General features: G+C 37.2%; 1 protein-coding gene across 5 annotated transcripts in view; it reads left to right on the forward strand.

Annotated features, from left to right (window-relative positions):
• FAM91A1 (family with sequence similarity 91 member A1) overlaps positions 1-23,448 on the forward strand; it is a 43,623-nt gene extending 20,175 nt beyond the window's left edge. For all 5 annotated transcript variants that reach the window (XM_043483488.1, XM_043483486.1, XM_043483487.1 and 2 more), the window contains 9 exons: positions 3,154-3,302; positions 4,784-4,918; positions 5,052-5,165; positions 8,776-8,848; positions 10,823-10,972; positions 13,040-13,144; positions 13,664-13,787; positions 14,959-15,028; positions 17,204-23,448. In XM_043483488.1, coding sequence (XP_043339423.1) covers positions 3,154-3,302; positions 4,784-4,918; positions 5,052-5,165; positions 8,776-8,848; positions 10,823-10,972; positions 13,040-13,144; positions 13,664-13,787; positions 14,959-15,028; positions 17,204-17,389 — 1,106 coding nt within the window. In that variant the 3' untranslated portion in view covers positions 17,390-23,448. The remainder of the gene's footprint in view (positions 1-3,153; positions 3,303-4,783; positions 4,919-5,051; positions 5,166-8,775; positions 8,849-10,822; positions 10,973-13,039; positions 13,145-13,663; positions 13,788-14,958; positions 15,029-17,203) is intronic.
• Positions 23,449-23,675: the final 227 nt, after the last annotated feature.

Here is a 23,675-nt window from a genome sequence, read left to right on the forward strand (position 1 = left end):
TATTTTACTTGCTGCCTTGGTGTGCCTTCTCAGTTTTGTGATAGAAAGGGGTTCCCAGACTTGAGTTGAGTTGATGTGGTAGCTCCTGAATTGAGGCGTGGCCCCAGGAATGTGCTTTTAAAAAGATGCAGCAGCTTGGGCACCAGTGTAAGAACATTACACTGTGAATGTATTTGCATCCTGTAGTCCTTGGACATTCATGGGAGTTCCCTTTTGGGGGCCTTGTGAATTTTGGCACCACTATCACATTTGATTTCACTCATTCTTTCATTTACCTAAAAGTTCTATTTTCTGGCCAAGAACCGTCATTTTCTTAGTCATATCCATTTTCATTCCACTTCTTTCACCAGCATCTGGCTTTCTTTTCAGCTCAGTTAAAAACATTAGGATGGGATCATTTGTCACTCCAGAAGAGTTGTTGCGGAGGGGAGAACAAAAACTCTGGTTAGTTCAGCCGAGTGAGGCTAGACACGCCGTACCTGGTGACCCACTGCGTCAGCTTTAGGGTGTCTGGTTCGGAGTTATGCTTTAGCAGATTATAAATGATTCCATGCTGGAGGTTATTGATTAACAGTTGAAACTGAGTATTAAGTCACCAAGTACCAAGAGACTAAAGCTCTTTTTCATAAACATTTGTTGATAGTAATCATTTTTTGGTTACCAAATATTAAATCATGTCACCTAGCAGTGAATGCCACAGTCTTGACTATATCTCTGGATACAGAAACCCTGAAATTTCTTGGACTTTTTAGCGATTTTCAGAGATAATGGGTTAGAATATTTGAAGTGTCCTACTGCCCATCTTAGAATCCAAGAATGTTATAGGGTGCTAGTGACCAGCCAGGGGTAACTCATTTTATAGATAAAGAAATTCAAGCTTTTCTTGGTTAAATCTCCTGTGCATTTAGTCATTAAAGCTCATATGATTAGTAAATGGAAGACCTGGGGCTTGAATCCATGTCTGTTGAATATTTTCCCTTTGCTCTGTCCCTTACATTATCTTCTCTTGAACACTAAGGTTTTTATTGATTTATTCATGAACAGTCTATTATTGCTTAATGGGTTGGGCTAAACTTTTTCACATGAATAGTGAATAATCTATGTATCATCAACGAAATGGTAAACCTAAACTTAATCTGTGTGAAAGTCAAGTATAATTCTAACCTTTAAAGCAGATTTAGTGGTTGACTGTTTCTGGAGCTTTAATTGCTTAGAATAACTGATGTGGCTCCAAAGTTAAAATGTAAGTAGCTCCTCCCTCCCGTTGATCTGATCGGCGATTGTTTATGAAGTTTCACTCTTCTAACCAGCCTTTCTTAACTGGGGCTCCTCATTAGAGCCACAGAAGATGACTTAAGTGACTATTTTCAATTTTTCTAATAATGGTGTATAACTAGTACCATTTTAGATTCATAGAAAAAAAGGCCATTCATTCCAGATAAAGAATTTACTTTTTATTAGAGCGTAATACCCTCCATGTTAACAAAGTAGCTTTTTGTAGGTGCCAGATGGGATAACTCAGTCTTACTCCTTTTAAAAGAAGAAACTCTGTAGTGTTGGTGTTTAAGCATCTATTTTTGAGTAGAAAGAATTTTTTTTTTTATGTCATTAGCAGTTTATAGTTTGAGTATATCATGTAGTACTTGATATTCATTGTAAAAAAAAAAGCCTTGTGATGCTATCATAGAAGCAAACCTCTGATAACTGTGACAGGACTAATTTCTTAGTAATTTCTTTTGATTTTAGACAGCTTGAGGCACTGCTTGAAAAATGAAAACAATGTGTGGTCTAACTTAGTTAAGATCATAGTCACTCCCCTTGTTTATTTGTGAGAGGCCAGGCACAGACTTCCTCCAGAATCCCTTTGCCTCATATGCCTCATATATCCCCCCGATCATGCAGAACAAAACGCTTGCTAAACAAACTATGATTAAGCGTCTGTCCTTGTGACATTAGCGAATTATGATTACCCAGTTAGTGTGTTTTCTGATATCTACATTGTATAGTCCACTGTTATTCCCCCCACAACTAATAAGCAACCTGTAGGGGGAGACACTTTAAGACCATGAAAATATGCTACTCTATCAGTGTTTCCTCCTAGATTTAGCATTCTCTGTTGATCCTTGTCTGAACCATTCTTTACTGTGATGGCTGCGAATTGATCTTTTTTCCCTCCAACTCCACCATTTCTTCCTCATTTAACATTTGGGACCAAGTTTTCTCTTATATTCTCAGTGTGGAAATATCAGTTTTTATTTTTTCCGTGATTTATAACCAGTCACTATTGTCTCATCATTTTTTTGCCACAGTTGTCTCAGATTTTGCCAGTGGACTCATCTTGTCCTGCTGTACCTCTATTTTTTTTTTTTTAATTTGGTGGGGAGTAATTCCTTATTTCCTGACAAAGCTATCTTACTTTGTGTTTCTGCTCCAGCCTTGGAATTAGCCTCCTCCTCTAGGAGCCTGGTTTCTTTTACTGGTGAATGGTATTAAAGACCAAGATCTTGGGTGCTGACTGTACTCGGGGCTTCTAGGCTCTTTTAGCAAGCCATATCCTTTTTTAGATTCATTTTTGCTTAGAGGGCTAACTTGATCTTCTGAAGTTTCAATGAACTCTCTTTAGAAGCAACAGAATTGGAATTTCCAGAAGGATTAAGAGTGGGAGCACTTAATATCATTTGCATTCTGAGCTCATGCTTTTGGACCCCAGTTTAGGGCATGTGTTTCTAAATAGGAATTCTTGCCCCTCTGGTCAGTTCAGAGTTTGGCTATGAAGTTTGTATAGAGATTGAAAATTGGGGAAGGGAAGGAAACAGGTTTCCCACGGCTCTTAGGCTTTCATAAGATGGCACTGCCATGATGGAGGGGAAGTAAGGTAAAGCAAACGTATTTAAAGTGAAAGGTTAGCTCGAAGAAACACCAGTAGACTGTTATCTCTTTGGATCAGAATAAAGACTTTTAGCTTTAAATCTTAGAAAGTCTTAGTTGACCTCCTAGGAAATAAAGTGCTTTTTAAAAGATATTCTACCTTATTTTTTAAAATTTAAATTTTTATTTAAAGAATTGAAGGCAGTTCTCAATATTTTCATCTTCGACATTTTTGTTTCATGTTGTCAGTCTTTCATTCTGTGTATGTGGTTGATCACAATTCAGGTTTTCCTCTGGATCTCTTGCGCTGTGAGAGCCTTCTTGGTTTGGACCCTGCAACCTGCAGCAGAGTTCTAAACAAAAATTACACATTGCTTGTTTCCATGGCTCCTCTCACCAACGAAATCCGGCCCGTCAGCAGCTGCACCCCTCAGGTAAAGAAAGACCCACTGGGAAGCCTGCTCTGCCATTATTTTCTTCTTCCTCATGGCAACTTGAAGGGGAGGTTTAACAGTCTTAGGTATTGATTCTCAAATTGTAGATAGCAGATACTGAAATCATCAACTCAAAGCAGTTTTGTACGTATTGCTGTTGTAAGATGTTCAATTTGTGAGGTATAATTTGTACTTTATATATATACACACACACATATATGTGTGTATATATATATTGTCTAGTGCCCCTAGAGAAGGAAATGGCAGCCCACTCCAGTATTCTTGCCTGGAGAATCCCATGGACAGAGGAGCCTGGTGAGCTACAGTCCATGGGGTCGTGGAGAGTTGGACGCAATTGAAGTGATTAAACCACCAACCACCATTGTCTAGTGATTAATGACACATTTGATTACAGTTTTCTTCTTGAAAACAGGATTTCAAAGAGAATGTTTTTGGATCCTCTAAGAAGGAAACCTGGATTGCCTTGAAGTTAAGATAACTTTAATGAGGAAGAAGCAAAGTATTTAGGAAGTGGGGCTGTGATGCCGAATAAGCTGACAAGAGACGATTATACTTGAAAGATAGAACTCTAGTTACCTTTAAAATTGTGAAGATGACTTCTGGCCTTTTACTTTTTGAAAATAAATCAGTTTCATATATTTGTATACTTGGCAAGGCGTGTACCATGTGACGTGTACCATTTTCAAAGCGTGAGGATTGTGCTACATCCTGCCTGGTTTCCTCGGTGTGCTATGTTTCATGGTGTAGAATAAAGGAAGGGATTCTGGTCCATGGATGATTCTGCTGCCTGTGCAGATCTTGCTGCTTCATGAGCACACTTCCCCCCTTAGCCCAGTTTTGTCCTCTGTTCAGTGGGAGTGGGTATAGATTTGCATTTACTAATCTTTGTTTTATAATTCTTTGTGTCCCCTCCCCTCTGCCACACATACATACTTCTACTCTTTAACACAGCCTGTGGGCATAGTAGGAATCCATGAATTGAATGAGTGGCAAGATGGATGCGAGGATAGATAATCTCTCTTTTGAGAAAAATTAATACTGGTAATAATTAACACTTTGATATAGTGCTTATCATGTGCTGCCAGGTACTGTTTTAAACTTTTAGCAATGTCCTGAAGAGGTAAATATTTTGTTGCCGTGTTACAAATGAGCAAAAAAGGAGGCACACAAGACCTTAAGTAACCTGCGGCGATATGGCCGAGGGGATGAAGCCAAGTTTCAGACATAACCCGACTGCTCCAGAGTCCATTCTTTTAACTGCAGTGACAAGAACTGCTTTCTCAATTCCAGTATATATTTGAAACTGCTTGAATGGATCACTTAACATTTATCTTCATAAGGCTAAGAACAGTTAACACTTCCATGAGGCATTAGCTCTAAGAGTATACTTAGTCCCTTGTGAAATTTGGCTTCGTTAGATAAGTATTTACAGCTTTATTTTACCTTTTCTATGATTTTAGCACATTGGACCAGCTATCCCAGAAGTCAGTTCTGTCTGGTTTAAACTGTACATTTACCACATCACCAGGCAAGGACCACCATCTCTTTTGCTGTCCAAAGGGACAAGACTTCGAAAACTGCCAGATATATTCCAGGTATGTTTCTGTGGGTTTTTTAAAAATCATTTTTGAGGAAGATAGAAACTGGTTAGCACTATTTTAGATAACTTTCTTAATTTTTTTAAATTCCTAAATGCCCTGGTATGTTTTATCTATTTCTTGTTCCTAGGGTTATGATCGATTATTAATCACGTCTTGGGGTCATGATCCTGGGGTGGTTCCTACGTCAAATGTGCTCACGATGTTGAATGATGCCCTGACACATTCGGCGGTTTTGATTCAGGTACAGTTACCTTATTTTAAACAATCAGTTTTGGATTTTAATTTCAAAGATCGCAATTTGTTTGACTCTGCTGAGTCACAGTCAGACATCAGTAATTAGACATTTGTCAAACTGACACATAAAGAACCAGAGATCAGGATTTTAGTCCTGGCCTTTGTCTCGCAGATTGAGAGTGGTGGAAACAATGTGGGCTTTGAAGTCAGACTCACCTTTGAGTTCCAGCCTCAGCCTTTGCTACCTGTGTGGCCCTGTTGTTTTTTTTTTTTAATAGTAGCTTTAAAATTTAGATGTGATTCACATACCATATTCCCCAATTGAACTGTGTGATTCAGCGGTTTTAGTGTATTCACAGATGTCTGCAGTCAGCACCACACTCAGTGCTACAACATTTTCCTTTTCCTGTAGTTCTCACTGCACCAACCCCCCACCCCCGACACTTGCTGTCTCTGCACACTGCCTGTTTGGGGCATTTCAGATACATGGAATCATAGACAGTCTTTTGTGACTGTCTTCTTTCCTGTTTCAAGGTGGCCATGTTGTCACTTCTTTGGGGTATATCCTTAGAAGTGGAAATGTGGAGTCATGTGGTGGGTTTATGTGTTAACTGTTTAAGGAACTGCTGTGCTGTTTTCCAAAGTGACTTTACATTCCCTCCAGCCCTTGGTGTTACCTTATTTCTTAATTATAACTACCCTGGCTGGTATGAAGTGGTATGTAACATTTCAGAGATACTCTTCTTAAACTTAGTTTCCCCCATCTGCAGGATGGCGATGGTAATATCTACTGTGTAACAACAGAAGTAATGGTAAGAGCTAATGCCAAAAGAAGCATTTTTAGCTTTAGGATTGTTGAGAGAATGGAATGAGAAGGTGTGCCTATGAAGAGTACAGCACACTTGCTGGTACATAATAGGTTCTCCGAAAAGATTTCATTAGTTCATTGAACTGGCAGTTGTACTCACACTGTACAAGTACACTACTAGTTAATGTGGGTTTACAAAGAAGACATGGTCCCTGTCTTCAGGGAACTCAATTCTGATGGGAAAGGTTGTGTAAGCAGTTGCTTCTGGTTTTTAGCTGGGGGTTAGAGTTATAGGGGAAGTGTTAAGGAGAAGTACATTCTAGCTTTGGGGCAAGGACAGAGGCTTAGGGAGAGCTCCTCGGAGAAAATGAGACCTGGGCTAGTATAAAAGGCTGATTGAGTGGGGAGTGAGGCCAGGCAGAGAGGTACGGTTAGCATGAATAAATCCTTGGGTAGAGATTTTTTTCTTCTTTCTTCATAACTAGTTCCCTAGTGCTTGGAATAGTGCCTGGCTCACAGAAGTTGCTCAGTGAGTGAGTGTTGAATAAACGAATAGGAATATGAAGTGGGAGCGTGTGCTTCGACCTGCGAGCTGTTATGTCATCTTGAGGGGTGGGCTGCAACGTGATGGTGATCAAAGATGGGTCTGAAGCAGTAGGCAGGCCCTGCCCTGGAGGGCAGTGGACCTTAACTGTCCTACTTAGACTTTCCCTTTAGATCCATGGTAGCCAACGAAGGGTGCTGAACAAGGGATTAACATGGTCAGTTGCGATTTAGAAGATCAGCCTGAAGACTGTTGAGATTGACTGGGTGGAAGAAGATAGGATTAGCATTCAGTCTTCGAGACCAGGTTAGAGATGAGGACAGCCTAGATTAGGGAAGCGGTAATAAGAATGAAAAGGAAGAATTACTAGAAATACAAAATAAATAGAACTGATCAGATATCTGAGAAGGGAGGTGGGAAGAGGAAGAGTGATTCCTCAGGAACCTGGCTTGTCAAGGTGGAAGAACAGTGGCATCACACTTGAGAACACAGGAGAAAGAGCTGGTTTATGGGAGCAGATGAGCGTGGTGTGTTTTGGGCCTGTGGGACATTTGGGTGGTGGAAATATCTAGGAGGTAATTGAAAATATTCTGAAATTCACATGAGAGATGGAACAAGAGAGATTGACTTGAGTGTCAGCATCAGCACATGGGTAGTAGTAGAAACCGTGAGAGGATGCATTAGTCAGGAGGGCAGACACGAAGTGGGGGTGGTGGTGGAGATGACGGAGTAGAATGGGCTGGACGTGAACTGAGGGGTCAGACCACCTAAGTTCACATCTTGGGTCCACCACTTACTGGCTAAATTGGTTAAGTTAACCAACTTCCTTCAACTTCAGTGACTTCACCTGCAAATTGGAGATAATAAAAGGTCTTACCTTTATATGATTGTTGAAAAGAATGACTGAGATGGGAGATCAACATAAAATGCTCTAGGCCTGTGTTTAGTACATTGGAAGATCTCAGATGTTCACTATACTGGCAGTGGTGGTGGAAGTAGAGTGAGAGGAGTTTTAAACTGTTAAGGAGTTTTGCCTTTTCTAAAAAAGAATGTCTCTTTAAAATTTTATGGAAATAAAGATTTACCTTTACTGGAACTTAAAACAGCAAAATTAAGATTTTTGATTAAAACCATGTTCTTATAAATAATAACCATCTTTTTTAGGATTGAAATCATAAATGTATCAATGGAATAGAAGCAAGATATTAGAAACATATTCAAGTTGTTATATGAACCAAGTAAATGAATATGATTTTTTTCCCCTGAAATTATTTTTTTCTTTTACATCACAATACCTGGAATTTGTTTAATGTGTGGATCCTCTTTAAAGGGAAAGAATGTATAGCTCCCCAGTGTTAACTTTTCTATTAAAATGATACTATATAAGCATAAAATGAAATGCCTTATGCTTATCATTCACAACTGTAATTATTTGAATGTGAGGAATAAATTGCTGTTTGTAACATGGGACTGAGGTGGGTTAGATTCATAGATTTTTTTCAATTTAACTTTTGACAGTAAGTTCACATTTCAAAAATAAAACACTATTAAAAGATACACAGAGAAAAGTATCACTGCCCTCTTAACACTCTGGCCCGTCCCCACTCCCTGACTCTCCTCCAAATCAGACAACCACATTTGTTTCTGCTGTACCCTTCTAGAATTTCTTTATACACATGCAAGCAATTACATACAGATATGCCCCATGCTTTTTCCACTTAGCAATTGGAGATGCTTCTGTTTCACTTTGTAGAGAGCGTCCTTTTTCTGCAGCTGCCCTGAAAATACGCACGTTGATTTCTTTCATCAGTGCCCTGCTGACAGGCGTTTTGGTCGTCTCTAGTTGTGTACAGTTAGAGTGCTGCAGCAAGTCATTTTGAATACACGTCACTCAGTGCTGGTTTTTGAGATTAGCACTCCTGATCCGCAGCGTGCCAGGGAACTCAGGGATCCTCCGTCACTTTTCTTTCTCAGCACTGCAGCTAACCCTCATGAATGCACGGGATCTCATTCAGGCTTCACTCAGCAGACCCCTGATTGACCTGTTCTTTGACTAGCCTGTACGCTCACTTTAGACACATTGCCTTAAGAGGTTAATAAAGATTTAAGATTATGTTTACTTGCTGGAGAAAAGCAGAGCATTTTGATGGAGTGTTAAGGTGGACTACACCATCATGAGGCACAGTTTTAATTATTATTTGAGTATCTACTGTTGGAAATACAGGTTTCACATATACCTTTCAACTTGTGTTTTTTCATGTTTAGGGACATGGTTTGCATGGGATAGGAGAAACTGTCCACATACCTTTCCCATTTGATGAGACAGAACTACAAGGAGGTACCTTCCTTTCAAATTGTATCCATTTGACTTCTTTATAAGTAGTCTTGTCAATCAGTGGAAGCATAGCAAGAAGTAAATTCTTAAACTTTTTAAGTTCTAGGGTCTTAAAATCATTCTGCTTTTAAAGAGTATTGGGAAAGGTAGTTTTCTGTCACATGCCTTTTCCCACAAAGAACTAATAGGATAAGACTCATTTAGGAGCTAGGAGTAGAAGGAATACTAGTCTGTCTTGGAGATAAAGAACTAAGGAGGCTGCTACTTAGATGGAAGGCTAGGTTTTCTGTATGTTTAGCCTTTTAGTTTCCTTTTATTGTTTATTTGTTTGTAGGTTGGCAGAGAATACAAGTCACAGGGAGGATTTTATGCTTAGAAAGTTGATTCCTCCCCCCCCACCCACCCAGTGTTATTACAGTCTTTTTATTTATTTATTTTTTATGGGGCTTTTATGGACACTAATGAACATTTGTAAATTAACTTATAGTTTACAGAGACCTTGTGTATTATTTCCTGTTGTAGCATTTGTTTTTAGCAAAAACAAATTGGAATTTTTTTTATTAATGGTCAATGTGTTTTGATTTAAGTTTGTTCTATAGTATTACAAGTTCCCAATCTAGAGTCCTTAGAGAAAATGAGAAAACATTTTAAACAAAATTTAAAATGAATAAATAGTTTTAAAATTGTTTTTAAATTTTTATTTTTCCTGCTAGAGAGGACTTGAGTGAATTGTAGAGTCTGAGCTAAATTAAGCTGATTCTAGGTTCAAGGGTGAAAAGGCCTGTTTAATGTTACTCCTTTCTAGAATTGTGAGCTGTAATACATTTGATGAAAGATGCTCAGAGAATTTCTATAAAAGCAAATTCATTCTTCCTTTTGTTTAATGTAAAACGTCTCTCCTCTGTTGATTATTAAAAAAGTATATTCAGCACCTATGTTTCCTGCTCCATTCAAAATTGTCATTCTAGAATCTATTTATCTTGTTCTTAGAGTCATATTGCTTGGAATTTTAGAGAGCAAAGAATCATTCAAGTAATTTAACTTTTGTTAATTCATATAAGAACTTTTCTTCCAAAATGTTAGTCACCATTGTCCCTCCTCCCCTAAAGCAGGGAAAAAAGAAGATTTACATAAGTATTTTTTTCCTTTTTACATGACTAGGCTGTAAATGCTTCACATTTGAAATTAAGTACTCTCTTTTGGCTTTTGTGAATAAGTGTGTACAAAATTTGGAGAGGAGGGTTTTCTCCTCCAAAATAGAGCCCCTATTCAGAAATAAGTATTTCTCTGCAACTAAACTTTGCTAGTTAATCCTCTGATACTTTATAAATTCTGTGGACAAATTAATTGTTCACCAGAAGATACAGGATAGTGACAACAGGATCTTAAAAATCATAAAATCTCGAGAACTGATCAGTTACTCTTTTGCCTTTGGAGATTATTGTGAAAAGTCTAAAAAAAAGAGAAATATTCATATTTGGCTATAGAGCATCTTTCTCTTTTGTTAAGTTCACATATTTATGAGAACTTGAGCTGGTACTTAAATAATTTATTAGGGATATAATTTCAAGTACATTGTTAGCTTTAGTTTCAATAAGAATACTTTTACTTTTTTAAAAAAATAAAAAATGTGTATTCAATACAGAATTTCCTGGTAGAAGCCCACTAAATAAGTACTTAAGGCAGAATGGAAGTACAAAGAGAAGCCTAGAGAATTTGCCATTGACAGGCCATGTTTGTTTACTTAGAGGGTAAATTGTTTTGTTACAACATTTGCCTTCTGAGGTCTATAAGTATTTTTATATGTACAGCATCCTTTTACATTTACAGATATTTATTCATTGGAGTCAATCTTGATAAAATATCAAAGTAGTTCTAAGAATTGTTTGATGTTAACAAAAGGAAAGTATATTTAAGTTTTTGTTGTTTTGTTGTAAAACTGTTGACTTATAATTGATGTCAACTCTTTGTTCTTAGAGTTTACTCGTGTCAATATGGGTGTTCATAAAGCATTGCAAACATTGAGGAACAAAGTGGACTTGCAGCATTTTTGTGGATATGTCACCATGTTGAATGCTTCTAGCCAACTTGCGAACAGAAAACTCAGTGATGCTTCTGATGAGAGAGGTTAGCCAATAGTTGTGTCATTTGAGTTAAGATAATTGGCATTGAGTGTATCACAAATTTAATATTTGAAAAGCATGGGGACTTTGTGGGGATGTTGACTTATTTAATACTTAATGTTTTTCCACTGAAAATACTCTATGATGTCATTGTCTGGGACAATTATCAGTTATTCAAATGGAGAAAATACTAAGTGCATAAGTAAAGAAGTGATGACCTGGGGTTGGAATACAGAATGGTTATTGTGTTTTAGCCCTTTACTGTCATATTTCTGTTTATAGGCTTTAAGTTCCTTTATGGGGTAATGATTTCAAAACTTTAGTCTCTTTGTAAAATTATTTTCAAACCAGGATGAATAGTTTTCTCCTTCAGCTTTCCTCTTTCTGTCAGAGGTACCATTGTCTCAGTTATGCAGACCTTAAAAATCATGTCTTTGTCTCATCCTTTTCCTTTCCCACTCAGCCTAGTTAGTTTCCAAGTTCTGTGAGTTAGTCTTTAGAAATGTCTTACATTCATTTTTTCCCCTCTCTCTTTAATTGTCTGTAACTACTGTTCTAGTCTGAGTCTTGATATTTTACACATGTTTTATTGCAACTATTTCCTGCTTAGTCTTCCTGGCCTCATTCTTCTTCTTTCTGTCTCCAGGCCATCTTGCATATTGACAATAGCTAATTTTCCTTAGATACCTTTCTTTTTAAAGATTCATTTTCAAATCACCTTCTCATTACTAATTGTTTTCTGCTCTGGCATAATTTTGGCTTGTATGTGGCTTTTGTTGCCATGGTGTCACCTGTGGTCCACAACTCTAGGGAACTTTTTAATTCAGATCTCTATTATCAGTTATATTCACTGAACCTCTTCCTTTGAAATCCTGAGAGAATATGATTAATTGCTAGCCATCTAGTGAATTGAATTAGGTATTCACTCCTGGTCCATATACCTTTGGCCAGAGGAGTTGGGTAACTTTGAACAGTTGACTGCCAGGTATCACAGGAGCATTTTTAAAGAAGAGGGCTGTGGATTAGTCATTTCAAAGAATGTTACTAGAGCTGTCATGTTTTATTTCATTCATTCTATGCACATTTACAAAATACTTGCTTAGGTGCTGGAGATGTATCTATTACTAAGACCTAAGGAGAAGGAAATGGCAACCCACTCCAGTATTCTTGCTTGGAAAATTCCATGGACGGAGGAGCCTGGTGGGCTACAGTCCATGGGGTTGCGAAGAGTTGGACACAACTGAGCGACTTCACTCTCTCAAGGAGTGAAAAACCCTGGAGGAGAGACAAACAACTGAATCAGCCTACTGTGTAGTGTTAAGAGACTAAGATACAGGGGTCTGCTTAAAGTGCTAAAGCAGGATGGAAAAGCTTATCTCAGCCCAGCTGAGCTATCAGACCTCTTAGAGAAGGTAAAGTTTGAACTGAATTTTGAAAAATGAGGCGTTATCTACACGTAGATGATTGTTGTTTATTTGGAGGGTAGCAATTTTAGGCAGAGGGGATCAGGCAAGAGAGTAGCTTATTTTGGCCAGAAGAGTTTGATGGGCTGTAGTAGAAGACAGTAGAGAAGTAATAGGTAAGATCTAGAAGATCTCAGAGGATGTATTATGCTGAAAGACATAGGGAGTCAAAATATTTTGAAAGGGAATGATGTAATCAGACTGCATGTTTCCATGGGGACAGAAATGACTTTAGTAATGAAGTGAAGGTCTAAACTTGTGTTCTGCCTTGTGAATCCTTGTTTTTTTAGGCCAAAGCTTCACAACCCCAGTACTATTTATGTTTTGAGCTGGGTAACTCTTTGTTCTAGGGGACCATCCTGTGCATTGTAGGATGTTTAGGATGCCTAGATATCAGTAACATACCTGTCCCCATTCATGGTGACCAAACCTTGTCAAAATTGCTAAATATTTCTTGCGGGACAAAGTATCCCCACTTAACAACTTCTCCTTTAGGCTAAAGACCATTCACTATTTTCCATTGTTATTTCTGTTAGGACTGACTTATCAACAATGTATACCAACTTCTAGAGGCCTAATATTTATTGTGTTTGCCCTTCAATTATAAGGAGAACCTGATTTGGCTTCAGGCTCAGATGTGAATGGGAGCACAGAGTCATTTGAAATGGTCATTGAGGAAGCAACTCTAGATTCAGCTGCAAAGCAAAACTCTGGTAAGGCTTTAAAAATTATTTGCAGTCTCTGACTAATTTCTGAGGTTTAATCCTTTTGCAAATGATATTGTTTGGATATCATTTGCTCTTATTATAATGGACCTTTTCATAAGTATTTTCTAGGAAACATTTTTATATATTTAAAATAATTAAAATATAAAATATGACATGAAAATGGAAAATGTTTCATTTTTCCTATGTTAATTCTCTCATCTTGTAGATGTTTTGAATTAGATTTTTTTTTCTGGTAAAAAGCCATTTTGAGTGTCTGATGAAAGCTGTGTGCCTTCTTCCCAGAAGCATGTACATACTCAAAAAACATTATTTCCTGTTTCAGAGATTCACTAACACCCCTCTGAGTCCTCTCCCCTGCTAAACCCACGTGGGTGTCAGTGGAAGCAGGAGGAATCTGTGAAAATCTCTGGATCTCTGACCAGAGATCAAACTGACCGGTTAAACCCTGGTCAGTCATAATACATGAAGTATACACGATTAGTAACTTGGTGTACCCTTTTGTAGTTGCCACAACAGAAGCAGATTGGGTTCCTCTGGAGTTGTGCTTTGGGATTCCACTCTTTAGTTCTGAATTAAACCAGAAAGTCTGCAGAAAAATTGCTACCCATGGCCTTTGCAGAAAAGAGAGGTGAGTGTTTATGTTTGCTATCATCTTTTCATGTATGAGACTTTTTAAACTCTCATTATTAGTTGCTGTACCTTACTTTCTCTTATTTCACACATGCTTGTTCATTGATTGAATAAAGATGGCTTGTTTAAAGGTTTTGCTGTGTATTTTAAAATTAAAGTTCAGTCCCTCAGAAATTAGGCACATGCAGATATTTTGAACACAACGTTTTGGTTAATGATACTGAGTTAGTTACTCAGATTTGGCGAGAGTATGGATTAAATGGGCATACTTATATGACTGTGTGCACCTAGCTTTTTTTAATACGTAAATATCTATAGAAATACCTCTTGTGCACTTCTCTCTTAACATACACAACTCAAGTTATGTTAGTAATGATTATCTCCTAAAGTAGAATTATGGCTGACTTTCTAAATTTTCTTCAGTTGCCACATTTTCTAAATGAACATGCATTACTCATCAGTCATGACAAGTAGGTTTTATCTTGTATGCTCACTCTGATCGGTTGGGAGCAGCTGCTGAGAGGCAGCGTGGTAAAGGTCCTGAGATTGGTTAGCAGAGAAAAGTACCATTAAATCTGATGATCATGGTGGGTGGCTTAGAGAGAGGTGATATCTACAGACCTCCTTGACGTTATTTAGGAAAACAAAGTTGGAGAATAAATAATTTAATTGGCCTAATGTAGTTTGTATAAGAAAATTTAAGGTACTTAATTGACAAGTAATTTTAATAACTATCTTGAAAATAAAATAAAATACATGAATAAAAAGGTAAAAATACTATATAGCTTTAATGACTGCCACTATAATGGTTACCAATTTACATATGTTACCAATTTACAATTGAAAATGTGTTCCTACATTTTTATTTTTAAAGTGTTCTTGCATTTAACATTTATATTTGGTAGTAGTTTAAACTTCCTTTTAACAATAATTTTCTAATTTTGGTTGTACATTGATGTTTTATTTCGAAATGGTCTTTTTAATGCATCTTTACTCCATATTATTAAAACAAGCAGAAATGTTATTGATGAGAACCATTGCAATTGTTTTTTAAAAATTATATGATTAATTGAAATGTATATCATATATTAACATGTTTATTAAAATTACACTCTCATAAGATATTAGTTCTTGTTATATTTGTTTTAAACTTTTCCCCTTTTTTTCAGCCTTCAAAACCTCTTACATTCCAGTAGAAAACTGTCTCTACAAGTCCTTAACTTTGTTCACTCATTCCAGGTAACAAAAATCAAAAAACCCTAAGATGTATTTGTATAGAGCTTTTATAGTGTCCAAAACACTTCTGTGTTTGTACTGAGTCTCCACAGCAGTAAGACATGAAATAAGTTGTAATTTTAATGTATAAATGAAGATACTGAAATTCAGAAAGTTAACTGACTTATACATGATTTCACTGGCCAGGTCTTTAGGAGGCTTGAACTGTTTGTTCTGTGCTGGTGCTTCATTTAACAGAAGTGTTTTAAGCATCTGCCATGGGCCGTGTACCGCGTTAGGTTCTGGTTCTTGGGTCAGTTGTTATTTAGTTGCTAAGTCATGTCCAATTCTTTGTGACCCCAAGGACTGTAGCCCATCAGGCTCCTCTCTCCAAGGGATTTCCCAGGCAAGAATACTAGAGTGGGTTGCCATTCCCTTCTCCTGGGGATCTTCCTGACCCAGGAATTTGACCTGTGATTTCTGCGTTGGCCGACAGGCTCTTTACCAGTGAGCCATAGGGAAGTCCCCTCTCGAGTCAGTACACTTCCATTAACAACTGCCGTGATCCCCCAGTGCCGTGATGAATGAGATAGGACTGACTGTTATGGTAGTCTTACCCCCAAGGAGAGAATGGATACCATAGACTTGGTTTGTAGATTAACTTTTAGAATGGAATATTTTTTGTTTGAAATATCTGTTCTAACATTATGAAATTAGTATTTTGGAATTTGGCTTCCTTCATTCCCTCAGTAAATACTTGAGTCAGCTCTGTGCCAGAGTCTACAAGGTGCTGGAGAAACAGTACTAAGACACTAATGGAACTTAAGTGTTGTGTGAGAGCTAGTCAAGGAAACACTGAAATATACAAGTAGTTACAGATTTCAAAATGTGTGCCTTAAAGGAGCCAAACCCCTTCAGATATGATGGATTCTAAAGGCAGACCAAATTTTAAAAGGTAGAGGTGACGTATAAGCTGAAATCTAAAGAACAGGACAAAGTATTCCAGGCCGAGGTTAGTAGGTATGTGAGTCCTGTGTCAGGAAGGGTCTCAGCCTGCAAGGCAACAAGAGGACCAGTGTGGCAGAAGCTTCGTGAAAGTGGGGTAGGGGCAAGAGACGAGGTTGGTGAGGAGTGGAGGGCCTTCTAGGGTACCTGAAAAAAATGTGTTTTATGCTTACTGCAAAGAGAAACTTAGTATTAAAGACTTATAACAGGGAATGACATTATTTCTAATTGACTTTTTTTAAACGATTAGTTACTGTTTAGAGAATAGATTAAAGACAGAAGCTTAGAAATAAGACAAGTTTGGAGACTGTTGTAATAACTGTAGTGAGAGATATTGATGGATGAACACCCTTTTTCATTTAAAAAAATGTATGTATCAGCAGTAAAGGTTTGTTTATTACAGGTTTGTTTATTACTGCTATACCTGTAACATAATAAGTTGTGTATATTATTAAAGGTACACAAAAATTTTATTGGATGCAATAAATAGAAGATTTTACAGATTTTCACACTTTTGCACCTCACTTTGGTGTGAGGACCCCACTTGAATGGAGACTGGTGGCCTTGGCTATGGTGAATGAATCAAGTAAACTCCTTTGGGATACATGTTGGAGGTATATTGAGAGAACTTGGTGATTAAATAAATGTGAGGAAAGATTGAGGGTATGGTAAGGAAGGGAAGAATGAAGATGATTTTCATACTTCTTGACTAGCTTGATGCATGGAGTAGGGGAAGGACCCAGTGGGGGAAAATTTAAGTTTGGTTATGGACATGCTAAGTGTGGAATTTATGGTGAAACATCCAAAGATAGATGTTGGATTGGAGGATTGGAGCCTGGAATGCCAAGAAGTCTGTGGTGAATGTGTGAATCTGAGAGCCCTGGGAATGGATGGATGTTGCATGAGGGTTTTTGTAGATTCTCTAAGAACTAGCTTTTTCTTATTCTTATAACCTGTTACTTCCCTTTATTTCAAAGTACTTATCGTCATCTGAGTGTATTTGTCATTTCTGCATGTTAACACCAGTCATTGATTATTTGGGGTTCATGACGTACAGCTTTGCATCTCCTATAGTGCTCTGCATTCCATAAACATTTCTTAGGTAATCAAGGTCTTGATTTCTCATTAGCTGAATTAAGTGGTTTGGTAAGGTGTTGAATAGGATTTTTTTGTCTTGTTTCTTGCTCTTTCTAGGAAGGTGCTTCAACACTGGATGTTCACACCGAGGCCAGTTTTCCAAGTTTGCTTTCACAGTCATCCTGTGCTGACATGGGAGTCCCCCTTCCTGCCAAGAACTTAGTATTTAAAGATGGTATCTTAACGGAGTGGAGTGGACGATCACCCTCGTCACTTCTTATTGCTAATCTCCATTTGCAATAATTTGGCTACATCATTTGTTGCCCACCCTTTCTGCCTTTTTTCTTTCTTAATGTTAGCTTTATAGTGCCAGCCACTAAAAAGCTTCCTGCTGCTGCAGTGCAATTCATGCTTAACTGATGTTAAAGTTTGGGGAACTCGTTCATGTTTTTGGAAGTTTTCCTCATTCCTGCACCTCCTAATGCAACAAAAAGCTTTTTAGCAGCCTGCACTGTATTTTTTACCTTGAGACAATCTGCATTTCTTTTATAAAACTGAGGATATACTTTATAGGCTTTATGATGACTGTTATGTTTATAAGCAGTCACTATGAATATTGCAATGGTAATTTTATATGTTAGTTTATCAAACATAAATCTTGTTTAATTTTATATTTTGTTACCTACTCTTTAAGGGATCATGGGAAGATGTGGAACTCTTCCTCTGAAAAGGCTTCTTGGTATTTAAAGTTGTAAAACTGTAAACATCCATTATTGAGAGATGATCTGATGGGGCATTAAGAATTGCTGTGGATGTTTGTAAATTATGTATATCAGTTGAACATTGTTGAAGGTATGCAAATCAGCATAGTTAGGTATGGCTTATAACATTGACTTAGAAGATCTTAACACAGACTATGACTATACATTGACATCTCATAAGAAGCTTGGGAAACATTCTATTTTTAAACAGTGTTTATACATGGACTTTTGTTGTCGCTCATTTGGGGCTTTATATTTTCATAGAGTCTTTATGGGAAAATAGAGTTTATTTTCCACTCTTGTAGCTGTGGCTGCTGCATGGTTTCTCCCTGACTCATTTACCCATGAGTTGTCATGGAATTGGATTTGAGGTTTCAAACCAAGGATTTTGATTTTAGCTTAGAATTACATTTAGAGGCATTAAGGCTATGTCTTCTGATCAAAACATTTTAGTAACAAACTTGCTGTGAGGACACATTGTTAGGCAATTTGGATCTTAAATTTATGTGACTAGTTTTAGACAAAATGATAAAGAAAAATCGAGTAATTTCAAAATGTTTTCTTGAGTCCTTGATTCTTTTGGTATCTCAAATGTTAATTAGAATCATTGGAATCACTTTTTAGATTTTTCGAGTTACCTTCCTTGGGAAGTTTGTGCAGTGTTTAGCTCTTCTCATAGAATAACGGTTTACTAGTTTAAAACTGTAACCAAACTAACTGGTCAAATAGCATATATCTAAAATATTTAAAGCATTAGAAAATTTGGGAAGGTTAATCCTGAACATTTTTGCTGATAATTTTTGTTATTTATAGAACTGACATTTGTGTATTTAACATACTTCTGGGAATATATGTCTTTCTTAAAACTGTTAACATAACCATGCATTCAGTACCATGGCCCACCTATTGAATGTTTTGAAGCAGGTTACCTGTGACACAGTCAGTGCTGTGTTTGGGGTAAATGCAGTAACGTTTAGTATTCTTCTTTGTCTTATATGAGGTGGAAACCAAGTGTATGTTATAAATGTTTGTCTATAAAAGGAAAAATACTAATATTAAAATAATTTCTTATAACTGTGAATCACTCATTTATTTTTCCAATAATTGATATTGTACATTCCTAGTGCTATTAGGTATGTATGTAACTTTTATAGTTTTTCACCTGATTGTTGTATTTCATTTGATCAGGGCTCTTTAATCTCATTTGCTTTGTTCAGATTAACTGTAGTTATTTTATTTATTTCTGTATTAACAACCTAAGCCTATGGTGATGACATGTACACTAATAAAGCATTGAATGTTTGTAGTTGATACAAACTACAAACCCTGTAGTTGAACCCTGTTGTTGGTGAATTTAAAACTTAAAATATGGGAGTGATTTGCTGCTATATCTCCTTTGAGGGATAATAGGAAGAAATGGAACCTAATAATGATCATGAATTTTAGGGAAAGTACAAAAAAAAAAGCACGTGGTCACCTCTGGTTTCTCACGTGAATGAGGAAAGATTCTACTTCCAGCTGAAGACCTCTCATACTTTTGAAGATGAGAATCTGCATTTTTAGAGCTGTTAGCAAAATGTGAAAGCCACTTTTATGCTTTACTTTGTGGATTTGGTTTTGTTTCATTCATACATTAACTCATGTAGAGATGCATTGCTTAACTCTAATGTGTTGATCCTATACAACAAAAAAGGTAAAATATAGAATTTATTATTTGCCAAAGAAAATTTATGAAAGAATTTTTATCTGGTTTTTCTGCAGATGTTTAAAGTAATTTCATTTGGCTTTGTGCTCCCTCCCCTCTTTTTTGTCCTTAATGTAGCTTAAACCATTGGCAAACTTCAGAAACCAAGAGAAAAAAGAAATAAAAAAAGACATAGAATTTAATATGGTACAATTTCACCTTACACCTAGGTCTGAAGAAATGTAACTTTATGTTGTTGAGATCATCTGACTTCCTTGATTCCTTTTTTCTTTTAAAATTGTAATCAGATGATTCTGTTTGTGATTTTTTTTTTTTTTTTTTCAGAAATAGTGCTTTTACTTGTTTCCACTTTTTCTCTGCCATTTGTGTTTCTCTTTTATGTTCAGTGTTTCAAATACAGTTTGTATTTAAAGATTTTAAAATACCAAAACTGTAACTGAGTACAGTGGATTTTTTTCTGGTATGATGTTAATATTATACAATGAAATGTATAAAGTGTTGTCAATTTGATTATTGACACTATAATATGTTTACAAATAAACTGTGGTGTTGATCAAGTTGCTGTGAAAATGTGTATAATCTTGTTAAGTCCCTTTCATAATTTAAAATACAAGCATGCTTTCAGTGCTGAGGTTTTTATACTTTAAAAGAAACAACAGCAGCAACAAGCTAATTTTACAGTAATTTCAAATTAGCAGAAAAATTGCAAAGGTAGTCTGGAGATATTCCCTATACCCTTCCACAGGCTAACCCTAATGTTAACACCTTATATAAACTATGACGCATTTGGCAAAACTCAGAAATTAACACGGGTACCATACTATTTACTAAAATACAGATTATGTTTGATTTTCACCCATTTTTCCTCTGATGTTCTCTTCTGTTCCGGGACCGTGTCCAAGGTACCACGGTGCATTTATTTAGTCCTCACTGCCTCCGTCTCCTGCAGTCTGTTGACAGTATCTCAGTTTTCCCTGACCTTGAGACTGTGAAGAGCACTAGTTAGTTACTTGGTGGGATGGCCCTCACAGTGGGTTTACCTGTAGGACGGCCCTCACAGTGGGTTTATCTGTAGGGTGGCCCTCACAGTGGGTTTATCTGTAGGATGGCCCTCACAGTGGGTTTACCTGTAGGACGGCCCTCACAGTGGGTTTACCTGTAGGGTGGCCCTCACAGTGGGTTTACCTGTAGGACGGCCCTCACAGTGGGTTTACCTGTAGGGTGGCCCTCACAGTGGGTTTCCCTGTAGGGTGGCCCTCACAGTGGGTTTACCTGTAGGGTGGCCCTCACAGTGGGTTTACCTGTAGGGTGGCCCTCACAGTGGGTTTACCTGTAGGACGGCCCTCACAGTGGGTTTACCTGTAGGACGGCCCTCACAGTGGGTTTCCCTGGCGTTTATCAGGTGGGAGGCTGTGCTTCACTAGGGAGGGTAGCACAGGTGTCGTGTGCCCTTCCACAGTGTCTCATACCGTGGGTTGCAGAGTTAGCAGATGTTACCAGTGACGTCTCTTCATTGGTTAAAGTGATGGTGTCTGCACGTTTTTCCACTTTCCATACTCTTTTTTTTTTTTTTTTTTTGGAAGTGAGTTAATCTAGCCCACACTCAAAGGGAAGGAGCAGTATCTATATTCTTTACAAATTTTCTTTTAAAGATTTGTTCTTTTCCTCTCTTTATTTGGTCATTTGTTTATATTAGTGTGTAATCATGATTATTTATTTTATACTTTTGAGTCAAAATCCAGTACACCTGTTATTTTGTTGTGCAGATTGTTTAGCTTTGCCTATTGGGAGCTCTTTGAAACTGGCCTCTAAATCCTTCAACATACCCTCTTTTTTCTTTTCTTTTTTTTAAAGACTAATCTTTTCTAGCACTGTAGGTGTTATCTGGATGCCAGCCCTAGAATTAGCTATTTCCCCAAGGAGCCTTATTCCTTTCTTCGCAGAATGGCATTTAGAAACCAAGATTGGGGTTTAGGTGTGCTTGCTTTCACCTTTTCAGTGAAATGACCTAAGAGATACAAGTATGTATACTAACCAGTGTATGCGTACACATGTCTATATGTTTAGATCTGTCTGTAGGCATATTAAGGTAAACAGATTCTCATTCAGCACTATAAGTTTCATTATGCTTACGCATCTTTGCTTGTTCATAACTTCTTTTCTCTGAGAAACCTGGTTCTTTTTATCTATACTTTATTTGCTTATTTGTTGAACCCTGGAATACTTATACAGTGGTTTCAGAATAACTGTGTTGTGAGACACAGATTGACCAGCGAGGGTATAGTGTTCGTTTAAGTACTTTTTTTGTCTTTAACCTTAAATAGTATCCAGTCAAAACGTTTTCCAAAGTAACTTAGTACAGCTCGTTGTTCCCTTCATTGAGGTTGTAAGATACATTTGCAAAACAGATTTCGTTTGTCACACTCTGCATTCCATCTGGGATCCCTTGACATCACAAACCCAAAGTGCAGTTTTCATTTTCTTCGGAAAGTTTTATATTTTTTTCACATAGTAAAATTCACTCTGCCAGGCCTTTGACAAATGCATAGGATGTGTTCACCCACCATCCCTGTACTATCCAGAATGGTTGTATCACCCTAAAAATTCCCCTATGTACTCAACCCCTCACCCTACACCTCACAATCACTTACCTGTTCCTATAACTTTGCTTTTCCCAGAATGTCATATAAATGGTGGAATTGTACAGTTTGTAACCTTTTAAGCCTAGCTACTTGTGCATAACAAAATGTGTTTTAAATTCATACATGTTGTGTGAGTCAATAGCTCTGTTTCTATTGCTGAGTACTTCATTGTATGGACATATCAAGGTTTGTCATTTAAAATTCATGTGCAAGTTTTAATATAAACATAATTCATTTTGCTTGGGTCAATACCTAGGAATGGGATCGCTGAGTCATTGGTAAGTGTGTATTTAACTTTATAAGGAACTGCCAAACTCGCCAAAGTGACTATGACATTTTATATTACTGCCAGCAGTGAATGAAGGTTCCCATTGCAATGGTATCTTACAGTGGTTGAAATAATTCATTTTCCCAGTGAAAAATTATGTTGGACATCTTTTCATATGCTTATTTGCCATCTATGCATCTTCTCTAGTGAAGTATCTGTTCAGATCTGTTCCTCATATTATAAAAATTAGGTAAAGTGAGTTTTAAGAGTTCAGTAAATATTCGAGTACAAGTCTTTTATCAGATACATGCTTTGCAGGTGTTTTCTTCCAGTCTGTCTTGTCTATTCATTCTCTTGATAGTGTCTTTTAAGGTAAAGAACAATTTTGACAGTGTCTCATTTATTAGTTTTTTTTTTTTAATGGATTGTGCTGTTGATGCTGTTATCTGAAAATTCATCACCAAACCCAAGATGCAGCATTTTCATTTTCTTCTCAAAGTTGTATAGTTTTATGTTTAGGTCTTTGACCATTTGAGCTAATTTTAATGTATGAGGTACATGTTTATCCTCTCTTTGCTGCATCACCATTACACCTTTGTCAAAAATCAGTTGATGGGGACCCCTCAGGTGGTTCAGTGGCTAAGACTCCGTGCTCCCAAAGCAGAGGCCCTGGGTTCAATCCCTCATCAGGGAATTAGATCCTCCATGCCACAACTAAGACTCAGCACAGCCAAATAAATATTGAAACAAAAAAATCAGTTGATAGACCTATAGAGACAAAAGTAGATCAGTAGTTGCCTGCGGGGGAAATGAGGAGTGACTGCAAATGGGCATAAAGCATCTTCTTGGAGTGCTGGAAATGCTATAAAAGTGGATTGTGGTGATTGATGGTTGTGCAACTCAAGTTTTCAAAAAAATGCACTGTACACTTTAATCAAGTAAATTTTATCATGTAAATTATACTTCAATAAAGTGGTTTTAAGAAATCAATTGACTTTTTTTTTCGGTCTGGGTCTGTTTCTGAGCACTCAAGTCTGTTTCATTGATCATTGTCCTTTTAATACCATGCTGAAATTGGATACTGTTAGTATCTGGTGGCTCAGACAGTAAAGCGTCTGCCTACAATACTGGAGGCCCGGGTTCAATCCCTGGGTCGGGAAGATCTCCTGGAGAAGGAAATGGTAACCCACTCCAGTACTCTTGCCTGGAAAAT

The sequence above is a fragment of the Cervus canadensis genome, chromosome 12 (assembly GCF_019320065.1).
Source record: "Cervus canadensis isolate Bull #8, Minnesota chromosome 12, ASM1932006v1, whole genome shotgun sequence".
NCBI classification, from domain to species: Eukaryota; Metazoa; Chordata; class Mammalia; order Artiodactyla; family Cervidae; genus Cervus; species Cervus canadensis.